General features: G+C 41.7%; 2 protein-coding genes across 7 annotated transcripts in view; one reads left to right on the top strand and one right to left on the bottom strand.

Annotated features, from left to right (window-relative positions):
- LOC146207283 (midasin) overlaps positions 1-11,677 on the bottom strand; it is a 261,721-nt gene extending 250,044 nt beyond the window's left edge. For 2 of the 3 annotated variants that reach the window (XM_084581150.1, XM_084581196.1), the window contains exons 1-4: positions 11,403-11,676; positions 5,619-6,058; positions 3,468-3,575; positions 2,074-2,251 (exon numbers count right to left, since the gene is read on the bottom strand). In XM_084581150.1, the coding sequence (XP_084437276.1) occupies positions 2,074-2,251; positions 3,468-3,575; positions 5,619-6,058; positions 11,403-11,531 (855 nt within the window). In that variant the 5' untranslated portion in view covers positions 11,532-11,676. Of the gene's footprint in view, positions 1-2,073; positions 2,252-3,467; positions 3,576-5,618; positions 6,059-11,402 lie in introns of all 3 variants that reach the window. The other variant, XM_084581249.1, reaches the window with a different exon arrangement.
- An 8-nt stretch (positions 11,678-11,685) lies between these two features.
- The window catches only part of CPT2 (Carnitine palmitoyltransferase 2), a 26,684-nt gene continuing 15,464 nt past the window's right edge, over positions 11,686-22,905 (top strand). For 3 of the 4 annotated variants that reach the window (XM_084581627.1, XM_084581567.1, XM_084581659.1), the window contains exons 1-8: positions 11,686-11,823; positions 12,060-12,252; positions 12,584-12,795; positions 14,740-14,799; positions 15,807-15,910; positions 17,447-17,580; positions 20,438-20,643; positions 22,162-22,435. In XM_084581627.1, coding sequence (XP_084437753.1) covers positions 12,074-12,252; positions 12,584-12,795; positions 14,740-14,799; positions 15,807-15,910; positions 17,447-17,580; positions 20,438-20,643; positions 22,162-22,435 — 1,169 coding nt within the window. In that variant the 5' untranslated portion in view covers positions 11,686-11,823; positions 12,060-12,073. Of the gene's footprint in view, positions 11,824-11,857; positions 12,253-12,583; positions 12,796-14,739; positions 14,800-15,806; positions 15,911-17,446; positions 17,581-20,437; positions 20,644-22,161; positions 22,436-22,905 lie in introns of those variants that run through there. The other variant, XM_084581591.1, reaches the window with a different exon arrangement.

The raw sequence follows: 22,905 nt of genomic DNA, 5'->3' as shown, positions 1-22,905 counted from the left end.
ATGCTTCCTTTCATGCATGCTGTCTAAGCAGAACTCCAAAATCGTCAGGATGCTAAGGGGGCCCCTTAAGCATCCTTCACAGTGAGATCTGTCTCAGTTTTCCCACTATCCAACCACACCTTTCTCGAGTAGTGCCATCACATGTAATGAGGATAGTCGAACCATTCTGCACACTGTTCTAACACCTACCTTAGTATGCGTGCTTCTCTCTCTCACATCCCATGTGCTTCCTCCACTCTATGGCTAGAGTAAATATATCTGTCGCATTTTAAGAATACCTCATCAAAGAATTGTTCCAATGACGCATCCTCAAAGCACCACGGGGCCATCTGTGAAAAGGCACTACTGCTACCCCGTCACACTGTGAAAAGGGCCGCAGAAGCCCCTACAATTTTGGAACAATTTTTTAACATTCTAAACAGTGTGTACAAAGGAAAGCACTTATAATGTCGCTGTTACTTCGTTTTCATCTCAAATGTATATACAACCACACTCTAGGCATTCATTAGATATGCAAACAGTTTCTGGGATATTTTATAGCCATTTGATAATTTGACCTAAATTATAATTCAAATTTTTCCTAGGCCCTTAAGTCAAATTATTGAGCTTTTAATGTAAAGACCAAATGTGTACCAATGCGAGAATTTATGCAAAGGAGGATCTGCAAGGGCAGGCACAGACGAGAACCACGAGTGCCACAGCGTCATTCCTTCAAGGGCAAATTTGTTTCCGCCTTAAGTTTTTTCATTGCAAATTGGCTGAATCACAATTGAAACAATCCGGGTGTTAAAGTATGGAAGTCGGGGACATAATTAGGTAGTGTTACCATCAATTCAAAAGCGCGGCCATGCATTTTCAGGCAATTCTCCACTAGAAGAACCGTCTAATAGTTATCAGAATCAATATATCAAAATAACCAGTTTGCATTTCTGCCTGCCTGTTGCATTCTTTCAATGGTTTTTCTTAAATGGCAATACCGTTTACTTTGGCAAGCACAGTTGTATGTGCAACTGTATGCGCTTTAATGATAACTGAATTTACAGCTGATGCCCAAAAAGAATGGCTAGAATACACTCTAAATGACTTGCGACAGCACGAAAATGCTACATTACAGTCGACGACCGACTATTCGGACACCTGATTTTTTTAACATGCTTGCGTATTAATACTTTTTCGCGACATCCCAACATACTCCATACAACTAATGTATAAGAGGTCTTGAAATTTCATATGCATCACAACTGATTGCTCAATATTTCGGACTTCATTCGCAGTCGCTATGGCACCACTGCAAAATATGTATTGTGGAACATCATTCCAGGCTTAAAAGGGGTCGAAAATGCGATTATAAAAAACAAATTTTAAGCTAGGAATACGGGCCCTTCTACACAGTGAGGCGCATAGCTGCAAATGCGGCTAGCCCCGCCGTGTTTCAAGGATGCTGCACTGCATGGCTGACGAGAACTATGCGGTAAAGCATCCTCAAGAAGAGACGGTTCAGCGAACTCGCAGTGGCAGTTTCGCTTTCGCATCTGAACTTCATATCTAAGCCAGCGCGTTTGCCTGCGGGGTGTCGGCAACAGTACTGTCATCAAACACTGGTTGCCACCAGTTGTCTGTGTAAACAATGCGCAGAGAGACCATCGAGCATCAGACTGGGCTACTAATCCCTTCCTCCACCATAGTGACAATCGGAAGTTTACGTAAACTGATTTTCTTCTAAAATATTTGATTTTTCAGACTGCCTGAATTTTCGGACATTTTCGCGGTCCCTAGAGAGACAGAAAATTCGGTTGTCAATTGTATATAAATGAAAAAAAAAAAAAGATTGGTGAAAAAATAACTACCCGAAAAAAAAAAAAACTGCATAGTCATTTTGATGTTTATTGGTCAACCTGGAATACATTTAAGCCATCAATATGACAGTTGACCATCATTTCCAAATGACGGTGCATTTGATCATTTTGATATAATGTACTTAAGTTGTAATTTTGCTGAGGGTGTTCACTAGCGGCACCCTCGTCCATAGCAGCTGAATGCTGGCTTTCCTCATTTGTAGATGGCAAGACTTACATGGTGGAAGGCTGCCACTACAGACTCCTGTGAAGCTGTCCATTGCTGCAGAAGCAGACCGGAAACACTGACCACACCTGGGCTAAGATCTGAGCTAGTCAGTGGCCATCCAGGGTTTTCAGATGTGGGGGGCCATGCCGGAGGTCGCAAGGCCCCAAGAGCAGCTTCCAAGGACAACCTAAAGTTAACAACAAAGCCTTAATGAGTAAAAACACTGCCGCTCCTTAAAGGGAAGCTAGAATACTTTCCGGAGAAAACAAATACAGAGAAGCATTCGAGTGCATGAACCTTGTAGATTAAGCTTACAAGTGATTCTGAGTTGCCATTTAAAGGTACGACGCAATCGACTGTTAAAGCGGTGATTACTGTCAGGCTTCTCCTTATAGCACCAAAGCATTGTGAAAAAGCAGATGATGACGTCATTGTTGAAGTTTCAAACTCCAATTGCTTTCATTTTCTGTAAGTCCCCTGATGAAGCCAAACAACGCTTTGCAGCATTTATCCTTGATGGCGTTTGGTTTTCTTCCTCAAAACAAATGTTTATGCATCGGAAATGTATTGCCTCTACAGATGACATTATCATCAGGCTGCCTACTCGTCGCTGTGCTTTATTCAGCAATTATGTCTTAGATTTAAACATTAGCACGAAACAACACAAGTTATCTATATGTTTAACTCATTCAAAATCTCTTCGGCTTCCCTTTATACGAAAGAGGCAAAAAAAAAACTGCATAGTCATTTTGATGTTTATTGGTTTATAGTACCTTCCAAATCACAATTCGGTAAACTATTCTCTCTTAACATACATAGCCGTGATTACAGCAGAATCTGGATATGAATCTCACGCTGTCACAAAAAAATTATCAGCTGAAATCTGATATCACCCAAAATGAACAAAATCCACATGTAGAAAAATGACAAATTCTTTCGTACAGATGTTTATGAGCAAAAGATTTTCTTTTCCATCACAGCCATGCAGCCACCGCTTACTACTCGCAGTGCACAAAGCACAACTGGCGATCACACCAACAATTCACTGCTCCACATGCATAAAGTACAACTAGCGATCATGGTGTCGGCACTACATGGACAGCGCTTCAGCTTGAGTGCTCTTGAGGCAGGCGCATCATTCGTAGTGATGGGGGAGAGTGTGTGGAACATATCAAATTCTATGCAAGCACTTCAGCCAGAGAATCTTTATTAGCCACGTTCATATCAGCTGAGATTCACCTGCACATCCCTTGTTGGCCGCTTAGAGTTTCATGTCTGTAGGCCTGCTATTCATCTTTAATAAAACTCACACATACAGATTTCACTTTACAAGGTCAAAACAGAGTTACATCCCTTTCAATCGCTTCAACAGACATAGGGTGACTGGAATGTGGTCCACTCACTGCAGGTCTGTTTGCATCACTTCATCTCCTGGGAGCAGCCGCTGTAGCAGCAGTTGCTGATCAGCCTCACTAAGGGATAGAAGCAGTGTCATGCACTGCACTGCGTACCTGAAAAAATACAACCACATAAAGAATTACTAACTGCAAAAGATTCTCATTCTTTCTTTTTCTATTCCATAGCTCTGCTCTAATCTTCAGCATTAATTATTAAACAAAAATAAAAAATTTTATATAAAAAAAATTGTAATTTTACTGCAATAACTGTCCTTCAAGTTGTTTGAAGTTGCTCGAAACCGAACAACAGTGGACTGTGACATCAGTTCATTTTGATAAGTTATCAAATAACCACTCGCTCTACATGTTTGCAGCAAGATGATGCGTTAGACAAGCAGTCCACTATTCTTCATCTGAAGAAGCACAAAAGAGGACATTGTACAGAGAAAGCTCCTCTCTTGTTGTCTTCCCTTTGTGTGTGTCCTGTTTCACCCTTCCTTCTAGTGTCTAGTGGTAGGCAATATTTTGACACAAAGGAATGAGCCTGTTTTTGCAAGATACACCGTAGTTTTCCTAGAAAAAGACTATATCACTAGAGGTGGAAAACACCGCATTTGCCATTTCAAAAAGTTCCAAGCATGGAATCCTGCTGCTTGTGCACTAATATTTTGTTACACCTTAATTTTTACTAAATAAATGAATGCAACATTTACTCTTAGGAAAGCCATTAAACATGTCTTTGTTGGCGCAGTTGTTTTAGTAAAAAAATCACACACAGTGCTTCAGGACAGTTGCTGTCAATAAAACTTTTTTCTTTTTGTTATCCAGGATATTATCCTTCGCAATGGTATTCATCATAAACCATAAGTCATTAGCGCTTTGCGTTCACTGCATTGTACTGGTATAGTTAGAAGAATGGGCATGTGAGAGTCACAAAAACCGTGCTGGAAATAGATTGGTAGCCACTGGTGCCAAGCAACATCAAAAAAAAAAAAAAAAGAGAGAGAGAGAAAATGTAGAACATTTAGCATATTCTGATTATTTTTCTTGCAGTTTTTATTCTGATATTCACACCCTTTTCAATTCTTTTTGTTTATTTTTCAACAAGTTCAAAGAGACATTTTTTGATCTCGACATACAGAACTTACTTGTATGCATTTGAAAGAATATCTAATTAGCTACATTTAAGTTCATATTATAACAGTATAGTGCAACTATATTGTTTACTAAATCAACCCCCCCCCCCCCCCCCCTTCAAAAAAAAGCTTACAGATACACAAGCCATATTTTCAAAAGTAAAAGAAGGAAATCATACTATAATTCTGTGTTGAACCAAACTGTGCCTGCTAAACTGCTAGATACACAGAGTCATTCAGAAAATGCCCAGTACATTTAGAGGGGCATGAAAAGCAATCAATCTACTCAACAACAACAATGGAAACAAAAGTTACAGATGAGCACCTGCTGATAGTGTTGGATGGGGCAACCACATCTGCCCAAACTGAAATATTATGAAATGACACCATGCTCTCGCTGATACCTACACAGACTAGTATCCATGCTAGAAACTTGAGTGAACATTGTCACTTCTGAGCTGGTTAAGTGCGGATGAGGATGCCGACTTGGGTACCATTTTGCCACATTCACCCCATGTTGATAGGTTTTGAGCAAGGTTCAAAAATAGTCATATGAATTAAATAAAACAGATTCCTAAACTGAAGTACACCGTTTCTGCATCATACTGAATGGTGCTACTAATACAGAAGTAGCCTAGATTGCTCAAAATGGGGCATTTTCTGCCACCATTCAAACTGAACAGTGCATTAAGTGCATTAAGATAAAAATTTCAGCATCTACTCTTATATCAGAAAGAGCATTCGTTTGGTACCAGTAATTCAAGTCTTAACAGTGGCCCTGAACCATTGTAATTCTTTGTACTGTCAATCCCCGTATTTTCCACTAGTTTTCTGGGTCAACATTATCTGCTATTTGTCTAACTTTTTACATTAATGAAGCCAACCTGCAACCACTCAGCATAAGCAAAGCACACACTGACATGTCAGAGACCTGGTTAGAAAGTGTAGAAAATACTGCAGGTCCTACAGCAACCAGCCTCATACTTTTAATTAATGATAAAGGAACAATAAGCGCACAAACCATTGAACAGAGACTGATGAATGGCTAAGGTAAGCCAGCACAGGGCTCCAGTCCCAGCGGCAAGTAAGTTGGCCAGGTTGCTGATGTAGCAGTTGCCAGCAACAACGTAGAATGTTCAAAGGCACAGATCTGACACAAGGCCTCTTGGCTGGTGGCGCACCATCCTCCATGCCAAGCTGGCTCTTCCTCAAGAGCTCTGGTAGGCTGCAGTTGTGTTTAAGGTAGGCATCTGCAAACAACATGGCTGCCGGGTACCTTGAAACAAGACGCCCCAAGGCAACACACATGTGCTCTTTTTCGTGCGAGCGAAGAGCTGAACGCATCAGAAGCTCTGTCAACAAAGGCAGACACATCTGCGCAACCAAATCTGTGCAGCTGCGCTGGTGGAGTAATGATGCCAGGCGATCTAGGAGTGATGCCCTGGATGAAGGGCTCCAGCTCTGCAAGGAAAGCAGCATGTCTCTTTACTAACACAATACCAACAATAGCAATTTTGAGAGCACTCAATCAGCCCAGGATACAACCACCACAACATGTATGATTGGTAGCTATATGCAGAACAAAAAAAATTGCATACTTCACGCATGCAGGAAATACAGCAGCACATCAGCTATTTACATCATTTCTTCCTGCTACTGAATGCACTTATAGCCCTTTCGCTGTCACGAACGTACCGGTATGTTTTTGTGCTTCCTCCCCATAGCGTCACCAACGTACCGGTACGCTCTCTATCGTGCGTTCAAAACTCCGTGCCTGAGCACGAAACTAGCGCGCTTAGACAGGCTGCGCCACCTGTAATATCTTTCTACAAGTTCGTATTTTCGCCCCGCGTTGTGTTGTACGTATATACTAAAGAGTATGGAGTGACCGCGCCCACTCTGCCACCTTCTTTGCTGGTGGCGTGGTCGCTCCGCACGCACTACTCTATCTCGCTAAGTGATCAAGCGCCGTGCGCGTTTAGTGGCGCGTGCGTTACGGGCTCAAGGATTGTTCTGCTATCTACCGCAGGTTTGCAGGTTTTTATTTTCATTATGTTGGCGTGTCTGCTACGAAGCGTCATGTTCAGAGGCTTGCACCGTTGCCTCTCCAATTGGTCGACGCATGACTCGATCACTGCTTTCACTCTCTCTTGCCGCGCCCTTGCTTGCGGCTAGCAGCAGCAAAGAAGGTTGCTTTAGCCTCTTTTAATCTCTCTCTGTCATCTTTATTTCACGTGCCATTTCTCTCCGTTGTTCAGGCCACCGAAAGTGAGCTCTCTATGCGCGCGGTTACTTTCGGATGGCTGAGCGCGCGGGACCTTCAACTGCGGACTGGAGCGATGGCTATTTTGATTATAATGACAAGCAGAGCTTGGATTCGGACTCTCAAGAAGTATCGAGCAGTTTTTTTCTTATATTATCCTCATTTATCTAATTTATAAACAGGCTAATAATGATGATGATGTTAATTAACAACACCTGCAGAACACTGAAATGTACAGATTCCGTTGACTATATTATTTGTATAGCAATCATATTAAAATATAAATCACTATGCTCATTCCCTGAAACCAAGCCGACACTGGGGGTGTGCCACGGCCAGAAACGCCAGATAGCGATAGGGTTAAGTAAACTGTGAATTGGGCCTAAAGTTGGGCATTTTGTATTTTGCCTTCATTGAAATACAACAGATGCGGAAGGAACTGAACTCCACAAGCTTATGGCAAGAAAGAACCTAGCGCAAAAACTCAGTAAAAAAAATGAATTTTGTTTTGTTCTGTCAAAATACCAATTACATTTTAAGCAAACTGCAAAAAAGTAAGTTTTCCACTAAACACCACTCCAAAAATACAACCAAAGTTGTAAGACCTTTAGTATCTTATCCAAATGAAAGTTTTCAGAAATAATTGCCTAATTTTGTAGCATTATAGTTATTTTTCTTCTTTAATTTTAATTTTAAATTCACTGCATTTTTTTTTTCACACTATCTAATCAGTGTTTCTGTTGGTATTAATAACTAAAACACTCACAAAATTGAAGCAAGATGCTTGGAAGACATTGGATGAGTATGTCAGCCTACCAACACTAAAGTTTGGCATGAATGATACTGAGTGTTGAGATGCCAACAGGACAGGTTTATTCCAGGCGAACACTGGCACGAGCAAAAGACACGTGCCAGCCACAGCGAGCATCACGCGAGCATGCAGCAGCGCAGCCAAGCTAACCGGCCTAGCCTGTGCATGTGGCTAGTGCCTACAACACTGTATGGCATTTTAACAAAGGAAACAGAGAGATGCATGACATCCTGAAGCAGACTACAATCAATGCTAATCTGCACACACAGAAAGCCTGCCTGACATGTGACCAGCAACATATCTGGAAAACTAATCCGTCTGCTGATGCCCAAAAAAACAAAAGAAATAAGCAAAACCAAAACAAGGGTGCTGAGTTGAAAATATGATGACCTTTAACCCTACTAAACACTGCTTCATGGCATTAGCAGTTACTCATTATCTTCTGTGTCGTTTCTTTTTTTTTTTTTTGAAACTCAATTTAGCCCTGCCCATTTACTTTAAAGCAACAATCCTAACATTACTCTGTAAAAAGAAAAAAAATATATATTACCGAGACTCTGTACGCTTATTATTACATAGCTAGCTGTGCAATAAACCAGAATAAGTAAAATCATGCAATTCTGTTTTTAGTGCTGCATATTATCCTAAAAGGATGCTGATATAATATCTATTGACTTTGGCAATTCCAGTATTATACAATGAATATGATGGTGTCAAGATTATTCTGGTCCACTGCACAGCCCATGCCTACATAAAAAACCTTGTGAAAAAATGCCTTGTGAGAACAAAAAAAAATCCTAATATCCGTGAAATCTGCCCTAGTAGTATGTGCACAATCAGTTATAACAGTAAATATTCCACTCCAGCAGTCACCATCTATGCACACACATTCACTCACAGTATAACATAATCCACTCCAGAAGTCACCATCTACGCACACATTCACTCACAGTAGAACATAGTATATTCCAGCTGTCACCGTATACAGTAAAGATCAGTGTCCTGCGTAAATTATAGAAGAAGGCGTCTGACAAACAAGTCTGGTTTGTCACGTGATACCTATATTTTTGCTGCACCCCAGAGATCTAGTAGACTGAACCACTCCAAAGTAGTAAGCCCATATTTCGCCAAGACCAAACTTTACCAGAATTCATACTTTCCCCTCACAACACATCAGTGGAACCGTTTGCCTCAATTTATTGTTGAATGCACCAATGGAAATATGTTTGCTGAACTGTTATTGCAGAACATGTAACCCCTCTCCTGCTTGGGCAGCGCTGCTGCCTGCAGTATTTGGAAATAAAATAAAATAAATAAAAAAAATAAGCCTCCCTTCTGCATGTCTCATTTCCACTCGGGTAGATAATGTCCCGAGGTGCACCGTGAAGGGCTCCTGTCTTCTTGAAGGAAGCGAGCATCACACACCTTTCCACATTATACTCTGGACAGCACATAATATAATGTTCGATATCCCCGCAAACCTCGCATATAGAGCATAGTGGAGACGATGCCACGCCCGTCTTATGCATCCAAGCAGGAGTACGAGCAGAGCCTGTGCGAATTTGATGTAGCAGAGTGGCCTGATGTTTTTCAGTCCCTATGTCACACATGGCTTGTGGGGCGCACTCCACAGGGTACTAAAATGGTTGAGTACCGTTTCTCTGAACAGTCTTTTTTTATCTCGAGGGACTTTTTTTTAAGGAAGTACCTGGCAGTGCTTTATGGGCGAGACTGTCTGCCACCTCATTTCCTCTGACACCTATGCGTGAGGGCACCCACTGGAAATGTAAAGCCTCTGCTGTGCAGGTTCTGCACCAAGCATAGAGAGCTAATAGACAAGGCATCAGTAGGGAAACCGCGCTCTAACCTTTGAAGGGCAGATTTTGAATCTGTTAGGATGACAACAGATTGAGCTGGACAAGGCCCTAGCTTCCGTAAAGCCACCTCAATAGAAACACTTTCGGCCGTTGTGGAGGACACAACTTCAGTAAAGCGTGCAGACCACATATAGTCCGTAGAAGGAATGTAAAAAGCCACTGAGCTAGATTTTCTGACCTTGTCTGCAGAACCATCAGTAAAAATGTAAAGAGGCAGAATAAGCAAGGCTAATCCCACCTGTAGCATACAAAAGCTCAATTCAACTTGTGAGAACAAAACTGAAGCTATTACAGCTGGCGTCACTGAAAATTTCATAGGCCACTGGTGGCCATGATAGGCCACTAATCTGCCTTTGGTATCTGGCATTAATTCCCACTAAGTGGCCTTTCTCTGCAAATGGCAAGAAGCAATGCCAGTAGTATTTTCCATAAATGTTACATCAAGAGAGCTAATGCAGTGTTAAAAAAATGAGCTGTGGTTTAGGTCTGGCTAAACCTGGATGGAAGTGGAAACTTGTTTTGTCTTGATACACTTGTCTTGCTACACCTGTGGCCGAATTATGAGGGACACTTAATCTCCGCCTTTAAACATATGACTCGATAGCACAGGGTCTCTTTGGCCTGAGACGCCGTGCGCCATTAAAATCCACCATCATCATCATCAGCACAGGGTAGTCAACCAGCCCACATATAAGGAAGGCCCTGCTTTAACCAAGCCGTATCAACGTGCCTGTGTGGCCTAGGGGTAATGTGAATGCAGGGGTCCTGGAAGGCTGTCTGATATCACCCTCCCATATGAAAGGAGAAGCTGAGTTGGCAGCTCGGTCTCAGCCACAAGTCTACTACATATGTGTTGGAAGAGAGAATACAAAAATGCTAACATGCTCATATTCTGTTGCATGTTGGTGGCCCCAACAGCTGAAATTGTTTTAGTAGGCAGTGTTTGATCCTCACAGCCTTATAACACAAGAATTATCTACCAATAAATGCAATCATGTGGTGAACTCGGTTAGTTGGTTGTCAATCATGTTTTAAAATGGCAAGCACTACAGACAGGTAAATAGACATAGAAGAGAAAGAAGTCGCATGTGTGCATCCTGTCTCCTCAGACCTCATAAATCCAAGCGTGAGCGAAACGCTGAATGCACGTGCATCTTAACAACACATGTCAAAGTGAATAGCAGTTCGTTAGCCATCTCTTTTGTCATCGGCCATCGCGGCTCTAGGCGGAGTTCGACCTCGTAAGTCGCGCTGCCTGAAACTAGAAGCCAAGAAATTTGTGAAAACAAAAAAAAAAACAAAAAAAAAAAACACAGGCACATGAAGAAGGCGAAGGAGAGGAAAAACGGCGGACGCGCTCCGTAACCGGAGTTCGTACAAATGTGAATGCGATAGAATAAATTAGTACAGTTTTAATCATCAGTTCGCATTCACTTCGAAGACACAAGAGGCCTGCTCGTGATTTTTCGCTCACAGCGCGAACACCGGATTTTCTTAAATCTGCCTTAACGCGCCACGGGCCCTTAACGCTCCACGGGCCTAACGCGAAACCACCAACTCGCCAGTGGCCACCGCGATCGTAGCTCATACGTTGCGACAGCAGACTCCAAGTCTGCAAAGCAATTTTAAACATAACCTTACGGCAACAACCTTGTCATAAGACACGACTGCTGCTTATTTCGTCTGCAAGTATCGACGGGAGCATGACAACCAACCGTCACCGCCATTGAGAAACGATTGAGAAGCTCGTCCACCGCAGCTCACATCGAAAACATTTCAAAGTTCATGGATATGCTTCTTTCTCTGTTACTTCTAAGGGATGCACGATAAATTTAAGAGCAATCTTCAACTTACCTCCTTTGACAGCCATTGATGTAACCCGCGGCATGGTTTCCCTATGCGTTCACACAGACGCGAGACAGCAGAGGGCAAGTCATAATTGGAAATCAAGCAGCCACTCATGTCGCTGGACCTGTTAACCATGTTACAGGTCAGTCGGTTATGATACAATATGCACTTGTCATGAGTTTCACCGCCGTAGCAACACTTTGAATTAAACACGTGCGCGTACTGCACATCTGCGCACGACCATGACAAATGAATCTATGCTTGGCTTGGCTTGACATAGTTGGCTAACGGAAAAGCTGGCGCCACTAGTTGACATTGTGGCTTTTCCTTTTGAAGCGAGCGGTCAATCGCGGAAGCGAAACTGGCGAAACTGGCGTTTCGGTCCATTGCAGTTCTGAGAAGCAAGGACAAGAAAACTGTTTGACAGGTTGGATCGCTTGTTCGGCTCTTTCCAATTAGTTATGAACAAGGTGCTCGTTTGATGTATGTAATACGTAACTTGAAGGCGAGTAGTTTCTTGGGAGCTTCTGCTTCGAAGACTCAGAGTGTGCAGTCTTCACGAACCAGGAAGCTTTCGTTAAAAAAGTTGCTCGGGCTTGTTGTGAGCTCTGTAGCAATTGATCATTCGTCAAGCTTATTGCACGTATACATACTCTATTGCAGCAAATGCTAAAAACATGGCAGCAACGCTCAGAGCTTGTCAGTTTCTAGGAGCATCAGATGTTTGCAACCGCACATTACAAGCCCGAAATTTGACAGTGTGCAAGAAAGTTGCGCTGCCAGCCTCTGTGCGCATGCAAGAGAAAAAGCATCGCTCACCGGTGTACTGGCGCTCAGCATCTACCAAAGCATCTAGGTGAGTCATTAATAACTCGTGATACCCCTTGCGTGTGTAATTAGTGGGTCATCCGTACGTGTGTTCATGCATGTTCACCGGTCGTATTGTTATGTATTGACGCACCCAACTACGGTTGGGAACTCGTTACACAGGCATGCCGCACGTGCTAAACGGCGATTTGTTGATGCTAGGGCCATTTGTTTAATCTACACCAGCTACACTGGTGTAGCTGGTGTAGGTTAAACAAATGGCCCTGCTGTCTTTGATATTACACCGCGACGCTCCGAAATTGCGGCGTAACTGTACCATGTCATAATATGTATATTAAGTGTCTGGTGCGCGGTTTCAGGTTACCGGACTATTGCTCTGATGACTACCAGTTCCTGGAACGCAGCGTTTTGCCCACCATGCATTTTCAGAAGAGCCTTCCACGACTGCCGATTCCAAAACTGGAAAAGACTTGTGAACGGTACCTGCGGGCACTGGAACCTCTGGTTACTGAAGAAGAACTAAAGAAAACTAATGATATTGTCAGTGCTTTCAAAAATAAGGAAGGTTCAGGTCAGCATGGATTTGCAATACTAGACATACATTCTCATTGTGCAAGTTTATATGCGGTAATATAAAGCAAAAAATAACAAGAATGCCTCTTGTATAGGCATATTGCTCATGAAAACAAATTTAAGCGAACCATCATCTGACTTTGGAATTGACCTTTTTTGCTGGAGGCAAACTTGGCCTCTAGTACATGAGGGTTAATTGACAGGTTGGATGCCTGAATGTCTGTGCCTCTTAAGATTTTCAGCCACTTTGTACACAAATACGACTGGAGCATTTCCTCAATGGAAGCTGTGGTTCCTTCTCACATGACTAGGGTCTAGCAAGAACCTGAGTGCCATTATTGTGCAGAAACACCATATCATATCATTCAGTTGTTGTTCTGCGGTATATATGTATATGTATGTATATGTGATGCGGCACCGCATCAGGTATGTGTTACTTTTTGTTCCAGTCAAATGTTAATGCAGTGTTCTTAACGCTATTTTTATCTAATGTATGTTCAGCACAAACATATTAATAATTTTATTTTATCATTATAATAACCAATACATAACGGCATTGAGGGACCAGACCCAGCAGTTCTGATACTGCATGCATGCACACTAACAGCTTCAGACAACTCTTTGTGAAGAGTGCTGCAAGAGCGACAGTAGCACAGTAAAATACAGCACAACTATAAGACGTGCCGCAATCAAACACAAAGTGTTTTCTCTTTTGGTTTCACTGTTTTTTATTTGGTTTTTATGTGTTGGTGAAAATGAAGTGTAGGTGCTAGTTCGGGCTTGTGTTTTATACTGTCCCTATGTAATTTGTTAGCGCACCTATACATCAAGATGACTGAAGACTAGCTAGCCCACTGTATAAAGTTTGATAATTATCCAATTGCCATATGGGATAATCCAACTGGTATCTGCAAAATCAGTTTGACTTTCCATTTGGTTATTGAGATTGCAAGTGGTGTCCCAGTAAAAAGAAAGAAGACTTGTGTGCCAATTAGACGTTTGAATTATAAGATTCACAATTGTTTGTTTGCAAACAATTGCAGTGCCAACCATAATTGCAAGTGAGCCAAATGGAAGATCTATTCAGATGTTCCAGTTGCTTCAAAATGTGCATGTATATTTAACTGCGTATCACTCACTTTTAACACAAAATAGTGAACTAGTTAACATTATGAGGATTTCAAATGGGGCTAGTTGATTTTTCACAAGTGTGACATTATTGTGCTATTGAAAAAAAAGAAAAAAAAACTTTGACACCCAACAGGAAATGACATCAACTGCAGGTTCTTCTCAATTAGTTAGGTTTTTTTATAAAAAGATATTAACTGCAAGTGAGGATGTTTGTTCGTAAAAGCACAGGCCAAATGTATGTTCATGGTAATCTAGCTTTGATTGAGCTCGAACCCTTCGGCTTCCTCATCATTTTTCCTGATTAAAATTTCAGATTATAAGCAGGATAGAGAGCCAAATGAAGCTTTACCAAATGATCACTCGCTTTTGAGCTGAAATGTTCACAAAAGTGGCATTGCATTTTCCCAACCTTCCATCTGCTGTAGTTTTAAGGTAAAAATGTTTTCAGTGTGGTTTTCTTGGGTACAGCTTCCCCGAAGCTATGAGCCCTGTACAGCTTTCTTTTTTGTCTAGCTTAATTTTTAGCTGTGCAATCGCAGATGAATCAAAAGAGAAGGTAACCTCGATGCCAGCTGAACAGAACAAACAGCATCCTGCTTTACCTGTCCTGTGTCACCTTCCTTTGCTCATGCTTGCCTCCAGCATGTGGCAGACGTTCATTGCCTTTGCCTAGTGCTTCCTAATTATTTGTTTGCATTTGAACTTGTTCTTGTTGGTACAACTACCATTAATGGATTTTAATTACTTCTTGTGTCTGTGAAGTTCCTAAGTTCTGTGCCATCATGTCATGTGCTATATTCACTTTTGCCAGAATTGGACCAGCTGCTGAGAAAGAGAGACAAGGCAAACAAGCACACCAGCTACATCTCAGGTCTGTGGGTAGTCCATGCTATCATTTTGAAGCTATTTTGGCTTTGGACAGTGCATTCTTGAATGCATATAATTTCCATGCCATGGTTACTTGCATTGATGATTGCACTTTTTGAGTTCTTTATATATTCTCTTTTTCCTCATACAAGGTCTGGCTTGTCTAGCTTTTCTAAGTTCATTCTAATAATGTGGGCATGATCAGTTCATTTTAGAACTCGTATAATGATCTGCTGCGATGTCCACGCTCATGGTGAAGCTCACAGTGCACCCTAGCTCATGCTAGCTCAAGCACATGCCTGCTTCAGACTGTTCCAAAACAACGGCTACCATTGACGCTTAAGCTTTGATTAAAATTTTGCCAGCACCCTACATCATCTAACTTGATATAACACATCCAGTCTACTTTACATATGATTTGCCAGTGCAAACGAAGGCTTTATGACCATATCTTGATGCAGCAGTGACATCATCATCATCACCAAGGCAAAGGCCTCTCCCATATCCCTCCAGTAAACTCAGTCCTGTGGCCAGCTGCATCCATTTGATCCCTGAAAACTTCCTGATCTCATCGACCCATCAGCAATCTAAACGTGCTTAATATAGAATGAGCCTTAACGGATTTTGAGCCCTTATTGAGGGCAGGAATCGTGATATGAAAATGTGTTCTCTTAATTACTAGGTGCACCTGGCAAATGTAAAAAGCTGGCATGGGCAACTAGGTAGCATCCTTGCAAGGGACACTCTATTTCTTAAAATCTACCGTAGGTTTTGATGTTAGGTAACCGTATACGACTACATGCTGATTAGGAAATTCGGACAGTGGGCTCACACTAGCATGAAATAGCACGAGTTTCAGAAGGAACCTAACAGCAAAGACAATAATACTTGGTTTCTTCAGGTTACGTTTTTTGCTTTTCAGTCGTATATAGTAGACTGTTTATAGCACCCCTCAAGCTCAAAACACTTGCCTTCATGTATCAAAACTTTTATTTCTTCTTCCCCACCTAGGTCCTTGGTTTGACATGTACCTAACTTCTCGCAAACCACTGCCACTCAATTTCAACCCGTTTATGTCATGGAAGGATGACGTGCGGCCAGCATACATGGATCAGGTGACATATTAGTACCTCTTTGTAAGCTGCACTCTTCTATGGTTGTTCTCGATCTCTTTTATGAAGCTTTGGTTTTCATTCGTTCTTTGCTATATCACAAAGGTTACATTTCCAAAAAAATCACAGACGTGACTGGCAGGTGGTAGTTGGCAAGTGACATGGTCGTGCACTGACTGGTGGTATGGTTGTGTGACGTCTCAAGACCACATGACATGGCCGAGTTGGCAGGCACAACCAATTCGGGCTTTGCCTTTGAGACTGGAGGTTGAGATTGGAATCCGGACCACTGGATCTTGAGTTAAACATCATGCTGCTCCCAATGCCATACAGGCATGTACAGTGTTGTCCACTCTTAGAAAGAACGCGCGAGTGTGTGGCTGCTCTCTCTGGAGCACTATTGTGTCTCACCTGGCCATGCATCGAAGTGAGGTGACAGGCTGTCTTATGCGAAGTATCACCACCAGATTGATCTGTGCTGCATGGCTTATTTTCAGTCTGTGACTGTATCAGACGCAATGGCGCTTCACTGGGAGCGATGACTTTCTCTAGTGTTCGCCTAGAGTGGACAACTCTCGATGTTCATACGGCTTGATTAAAGCATGGCTTTATGCGTATGTTAGGTGGGCTTTTCTTTCATATAATGTAGTAATCACGACTGTATGCTAACGAGGCGTGGGGTAATACAGTAAAATCTCATTAATGTGCCCTTCGAGGGACCTGGAAAAGTTTTCAAATTATCTGAAAGTTCAAATTATCAAATTTACCATTTAAAAACAATTGCCAAAACCTGTTTGCATTGGAGTAATTTTACATAATGAACACCTGGAATATGGTTATCTACACATTTGAGATGAATTCTAATCTCGAGGTTTCATCCAACACTTTGTTGTGCACATGCTGTTGGGAGTGCAGAAGAAAAGCTCCGAGATCGTAACTGCCTCCGTGATCTTATCGCAGAGCAACGCAGTAGTGCCTCTCCACAAACAGTGTTGTCGCTTTTATTAAGGTGCTTCACTGCACAAACTTTAAACTGTGCGAACTTTAAACTCTTACTCTGGTCTTCCGAGTGCAGTGAAGCATCCTCAAAGCGCAATGGTTCAGCGCACTCGGAAGACCAGAGTAAGAGCACAGATGCAAGAGAGATAAATGTAGGATGCCCTTTTATCAAGTGCTCTCTAATTGCAGCATTAGTAGGCTTGGTAGCTGCTTAAGTTTCTTGGATTTCAAAGTTACTGTACTTTATACAGAATAATTTACTTTTTTTTTTGCAAATCTAGTCTATTGTGTATATAACTCAGTTTTAGTCATTTGCCTTTCCTTACAAGTTGCCCATTATCATGTATCACTTTTGTTTTTGAATACATTCATTTGCTTTTGTCTTGACATTATTCAAAAGTGTTATCCAAAGCTTTAGTTCAAAAGAAAGGTGTACTGTGCTCTCTTTATCACTGTCAGGGGCTGACTTTTTGGTCACTCTTGTAGAAATGCATGGCTGAACCATGCATTTCTTGAGCATTGTACTGTGTTTTTACACAGGTTGTCCGTGCAAGCAACATGGTGATCTCATCATTGCGCTTCTTCCGGTCCCTACAAAGCAACCAGCTGGAGCCGATGGTGTACCACCTAGACCCCAAGAAAAGTGATACAGCCACCTACAGGCGTACCATCAAGTATGACAATTTCCCTCATTGGACAACATGGGCGCAGACCCTTTGCCAACTGAATGTAAATTATTAGCAGCTGCAATGTATAGTTCACAGTAGTCAGTTCATTTGTTATTAGTTAAACCTCGTTACAAGAGACACCCAAGGGAACCCAAAAGGGTGTCTCTTGTAACCAAGGTCTCTTGTAACCAAAAATTCCTATCAACTCGTATGTGTGACAGTTTAGATTCTGTTATCCATCTAAATTCTGTTCGGTATCACTGTCTAAATTCTGTTCGGTATCAGTGTCTTGTTCCGTTGCAATATGCCAGAACCAAGAAAGAGTACCTCCTTTTGACTGGGAAGTCAAAATGTCGTTATTGTTTCAGCCACTGTCATGACATTCCTGTGTGAGTGAAAAAACAGGAACATCTTGACTCCTCAGTAAAGAGGAGGCACTCCTTCTTGGTTCCTGACATATTGCAACAAAACAGGACACTGATATGAAACAGAATTTAATTAAGGGAATCTAAACTGTCGCACATACGAGTTGGTACAAGTCAGCTGCATTGCATGAGTGTGCCTGGGTTGTGTCTCTTATAAATAGTGAAAAAATTACTTAAGGGACCTTGAAAAGTTGTCCTTAGTAACAGAGTGTCTCTTGTGACCATGTCTCTTGTATGCAATGTTGTTAACATGGCAAACATAGAAAAACCAACCAAACCATTTCCAAGTGTCTCTTATAACCGAGTGTCTCTTGTAACGAGATTTTTCTGTATTTCTTCCATTTTTGTCTGCTGTGCTACTGGTAGTGCAATGTAAACATGGTTGAGCACTTCTTTATTTATTTTTTAATATTCGGCATACTTTTTCTGTTTTTATTTCAGAACGCAACTTTTGGTCTTTTTTTGGCAAATGTGTATTTTCAATGAGGAAATTTCAATCTTTTTCAGTGATTTAATGTGGCAATTCTATGTGGTCAAAAGTTGCGTGGGCTCTATCTTAGGGTACTTGGAGCTGTGCATGTGGAAGGAATTGTTGTCGGCATTAAAAAACATTAGCTGTGGTTTAGCTTGTGGTTAAACCTAGGGTTACGCGAGAGCAATCTGCATGGCTACACTTAGGTTCGGATTGAAAGTAAAGGCATGGCTTTTGCGCATAGTAATTTACTCTATGGTCCCAGCTTTATTAAATCCATAGGGGAATCACTTCACGTATGAGCACCCCTTGCCTCTTGTCGTTGACCATTCTCGTTCGGGTGTAGAAGACTTCTAGTGGTATGACATCATCTCTACGGCGAACTCCAGGCCACACTGCCATTACAACGTTCAAACAAACCTTCTCTCCTAGCAACTTGCTGTTGTCGTTCGCCTCTACCAACTACCAAGTTATCTGTCTTCTTCTTCTTTTCTTTTTCTTCTATTCACGGACAGGGACAGACAGGCACGGCGAAAGGCGAGACTGTGGCCAATGTAGATCTCGCTACAAAAGTAATCAAGTTAAACTAGACAACTGGCAAACAAAAATGCATCTGAAAGTTTACTTCTAAGAACTAAGTTTACATGTTGTCAGGTTCTCATGCATGATTGGATGAGGGGATGGGACATTACGTGACCAGCATGTTGATGGCAGCATTGGTATTGCCGCTCACTTCTCGTGGCAACCTGAGCATAATACCTTTTCATGACACCCATGTGTAGTTCTGTGTCAGTGTCCTACAGTTGAACTCGCTGGGGTGGAGCAGTGGTTAGGGCTCTTGGCCACTTTTCGGTGGCGGCAAAAATCTGGATGCTCGTGTGCTGTGCGATGTCATTGCCCATTAAAAAACACCAGATGATCAAACTTTCTGGAGATAGCCTGAGTCGCTTTGGGACGTTAAACCCCATAAACCAAACCTGCTGTTGACAAATTTGACTATTCTGAGCGGCTGAAGGTAGTGAACAAACATTGCTCAATTAGGAGATGGTCAGGAGGTGTTGCTTCCCAGTCTGTAGAGGCATGCTAGCTAGCAGAGCAATACCGCAAATCGCATTGTGCCGCTGGCTTCCCATTAATTCATTTTCAACTTTTACAGAGTTTAACTCGTACTCCACAACCAGCTATGTATCTATGTAGAATACTGACCTTTTTCAGTTGAAAAGGAATCTTCAAAACTGAAAGAGCACATTTTTTTGCTGATCTTAAATAGAAGTGCTGTACTGATCAACTTACAAGCAAAATAGTGAGCATTTATCTGGGTCCTACAGGTACTATTAAAAATCTGCAGCTCTAGAAGAACTCAAGAATTCAAAGAATTCTTTTTTAAAGAATTCAAGAAATATTCATCTTGGCTTAACTCCAACCCAAGGCGGAGTAACCAAGATGATTAGCAACTGGCAGATCAAGTTTAAAGTAAGATTAATTCACTATGCAGTTATTCCAAGTGTGTCTCGATAAATCTCTGAAAGGGGAGAAGATTCCAGCTTGGAAATAATGATGAAATTAGTAGTGCTTTTATTTAAATGTAATTATATAATTAACACTTGTGCATGTGGGTGCACAAAGACGTCGATTAGGAGTGCTAATGCTTTCGCATTCTCCCAATGCAGTTTCTCCAGTGGCCTCTAGGTGTTACTAAACGCTTACACCGATGTGTGTTCACTGAAATAGTGACACAAATAGTAAAAGAAGCAGTGGCAGTAAAACCAAATTTAGAGTTAGGTAAAAATAAGGTGGCAATTGGCAATGCTGCAGTTGCTGGAAAGTACAAAAGAAGAGTAAAAACTTTGCAGTGTGAATGTTAAAATTGTTTGTATATTCTCTGTCCTTGGGTAAAAGCTTATCAGCACTGTTACGAAAAGCAAACATTCAACTGAAAGCTCATTATTCATTCAATGACTTGCAGAATGTTACCAGAAGCCCTGGCATGGTATGTGAGCGCCTTGGTCTGGAAGGCTTATCCTCTTGACATGATCCAGTTTCGCAATCTCTTTGCAAGCACACGCATACCACTGATTGGTCGGGATAAACTTCAAGTATGGAATGACTCCAAACACATTGTGGTGATTCGCAATGGCCATTTCCACAGTATGCAAGTTTTAGATGACAAGGGTGAGTGCAGCACATGGTGCAGACATGTTTTTCCTGAGAGAAACCATAGTCCTGTTGCAGCAGTGTATGCCAATCTACTACTACTATTTGTAGCTATATACATCAGCGGGTAATGAACATTAAACAGTTTGAAACTTGATTATTTGATTATTCACTAGTGACACATAAATGGAGCTCACTTTGTTCCTCTTACTGAATGCATTGCATATTTAGTAAATGGATACAGAGAGTAACTTATTTCAATTTATTGTTATCAGTAAAAATTAATTCTGTGGCTCCTTCTAGCTGTATTTATGTTTGTCTGACAGAAAAAGATGCATTTGTTTCTGAGATAATTGTAGTCACAAATTTCTATTCACACTCGTGATGTCTGCACCAAAAAGGTCAGGTAGCTGTTGTTTTGTGCTGATTCCCACGGCCCAAAGAAGGGTGCCAATGCATGCATTATGTTTGTGGAATCTGCCAGTAATGGCGATACCTGGGCCTTACTTTGTGGCCTTTTCTGTCCATGCAGTTCAGCTTCAATTAATCCTCAAGGGGTCTCTTTAAGAATTCTTTTTTTCTAATTGTCTGGATGTTGTGTTTGCCACATTTTCTAAAGACATGTCACCAGAAATGAAACTGTTTCCAAAACGTTATTACTGTTTGCGTGGGAATTTTTACTTGCGTCCGAAGTCTGCGAAGTTCATGTAGATGTTGATCCATTCAGTTGTCTTGGTACTGTATCAATAAAAGCCATTTTCATCTTCATCTTCAGAACAAACTTGAAAAAAAAAGATGTTAGAGTGCTGTGAAGAAGGTAGAGCGGACCATAAGTCGATAAGATAATGTGACTTGAGAACAAAGCAGTTGTCAACAAATTATTTCTTGAATCCAGTAATCAAGGTAAAGTAGCGGTATCTGCTTTGCCCACAAGTAAGAGTATGTCAAAGCTGGAGAAATTTTATTAGTTTAAATGAATGGGTTGCATTATAAATAAAGCTCCATGCACAGTAAATGTTTGGGACCCAACCAAGTAAGTTGTTACAGAATCTCAATGAGGATTGTACCTATTACCTGCACATGCAACAAAAGTTATGTCACCATTGAACAGATGGATGGCTGTTGAAAGAAGCTGTTGAATGTAATCAGTATTAAAGCATATCTCTGTGGCTTGTAATTGATTTTTATTTAATAGTGAGTCTAACTGAAAGAAGATAATTTGAAGGGGTCCTGCAAAACTTTTTAGCTGTGTCACAATCTTTTACAACAAATAAGAGGCAGTGCTTGACCTTTGAAAGAGAATTGATTTTTATTTATGCGCACATCGCAATGTAAGCTCGTAATAATTAAGTTCCTCTTACTGCCGCTTATGCTCACTTTGTAAGTGTCGTGTGGCAGGCGGTTGGTCTCTGTTGCTCTTGCATTTTGTTTTTTTAAAAGAGTGTTAGCCTGTGGTTAACCTCAAATAGCACCCATTTGTCTGGTGCGCTGTTCTCTTCTTGCACTTCTAAAGTTGCGCGTTGCCATTTGTTACAGGCAGCTTATTTGCGCCCGAGCATTACCAGGCGTGCTTGAGCCGCATCATGGCTGACAAGCGGCCCCCGCCTGCTGTTCCCGTGTCAGCGCTGACAGCAGGGCCTCGGGATGACTGGGCTCGTGCGCGCAAGGAACTCCTGGCTGCCAACAATGAGAGCACCCTGCAGTGCATAGACAGTGCCTTGTTTGTGCTCGTGCTGGACAGTGATGTGTTCCAAGGCACGGAACAGGAGAAAATAGCGCATCACTTTCTTCATGGCCCTGTCTACAATAGGTGGGTTCTCCTGAGCAGCCCATAGTTTGACAGTTCTGCAAAAAATGACACATCCAACAGTAAAGTAGGAATTATAACAATTTAATTGCCTGAATTCTCTTGATAGATACTCTCTTTTAACGAATGAAGTTCTGCTGTTGCCTGAAATGCTTCCTAATCTGCTCAAGCAACCAGTACTTCAGCTGCAGCGACTCTGGCAACATTTTCACACCACTCAATAGGAAGAGTCATGCCTTGATATTGGTGCCCTTTGAAAACAATATGAACATGTAGCATAAAAGCAAAAAGTAAAAGTAATAATTTGAATTGGGGGCCTGCCTTGGTTGTGGTTTCAGACCGTTCATGAGCGAAAATGAGTAGCAGGTAGGCAAGGGTTTTGTAGGGCCAGTTATTGTTCGTGGAGCATCATCATCAGACAGGCCATTGAGTCACTGTGGAGGCAGTATGTCAAATGAAGACAACTCCAAGCT

Source organism: Amblyomma maculatum, chromosome 1 (genome assembly GCF_055883805.1).
Source record: "Amblyomma maculatum isolate TAMU_Amacu chromosome 1, ASM5588380v1, whole genome shotgun sequence".
Taxonomy (NCBI): domain Eukaryota; kingdom Metazoa; phylum Arthropoda; class Arachnida; order Ixodida; family Ixodidae; genus Amblyomma; species Amblyomma maculatum.
The sequence above is the reverse complement of the archived record's forward strand: the minus strand, read 5'-3'. Positions and strand labels throughout refer to the sequence as shown.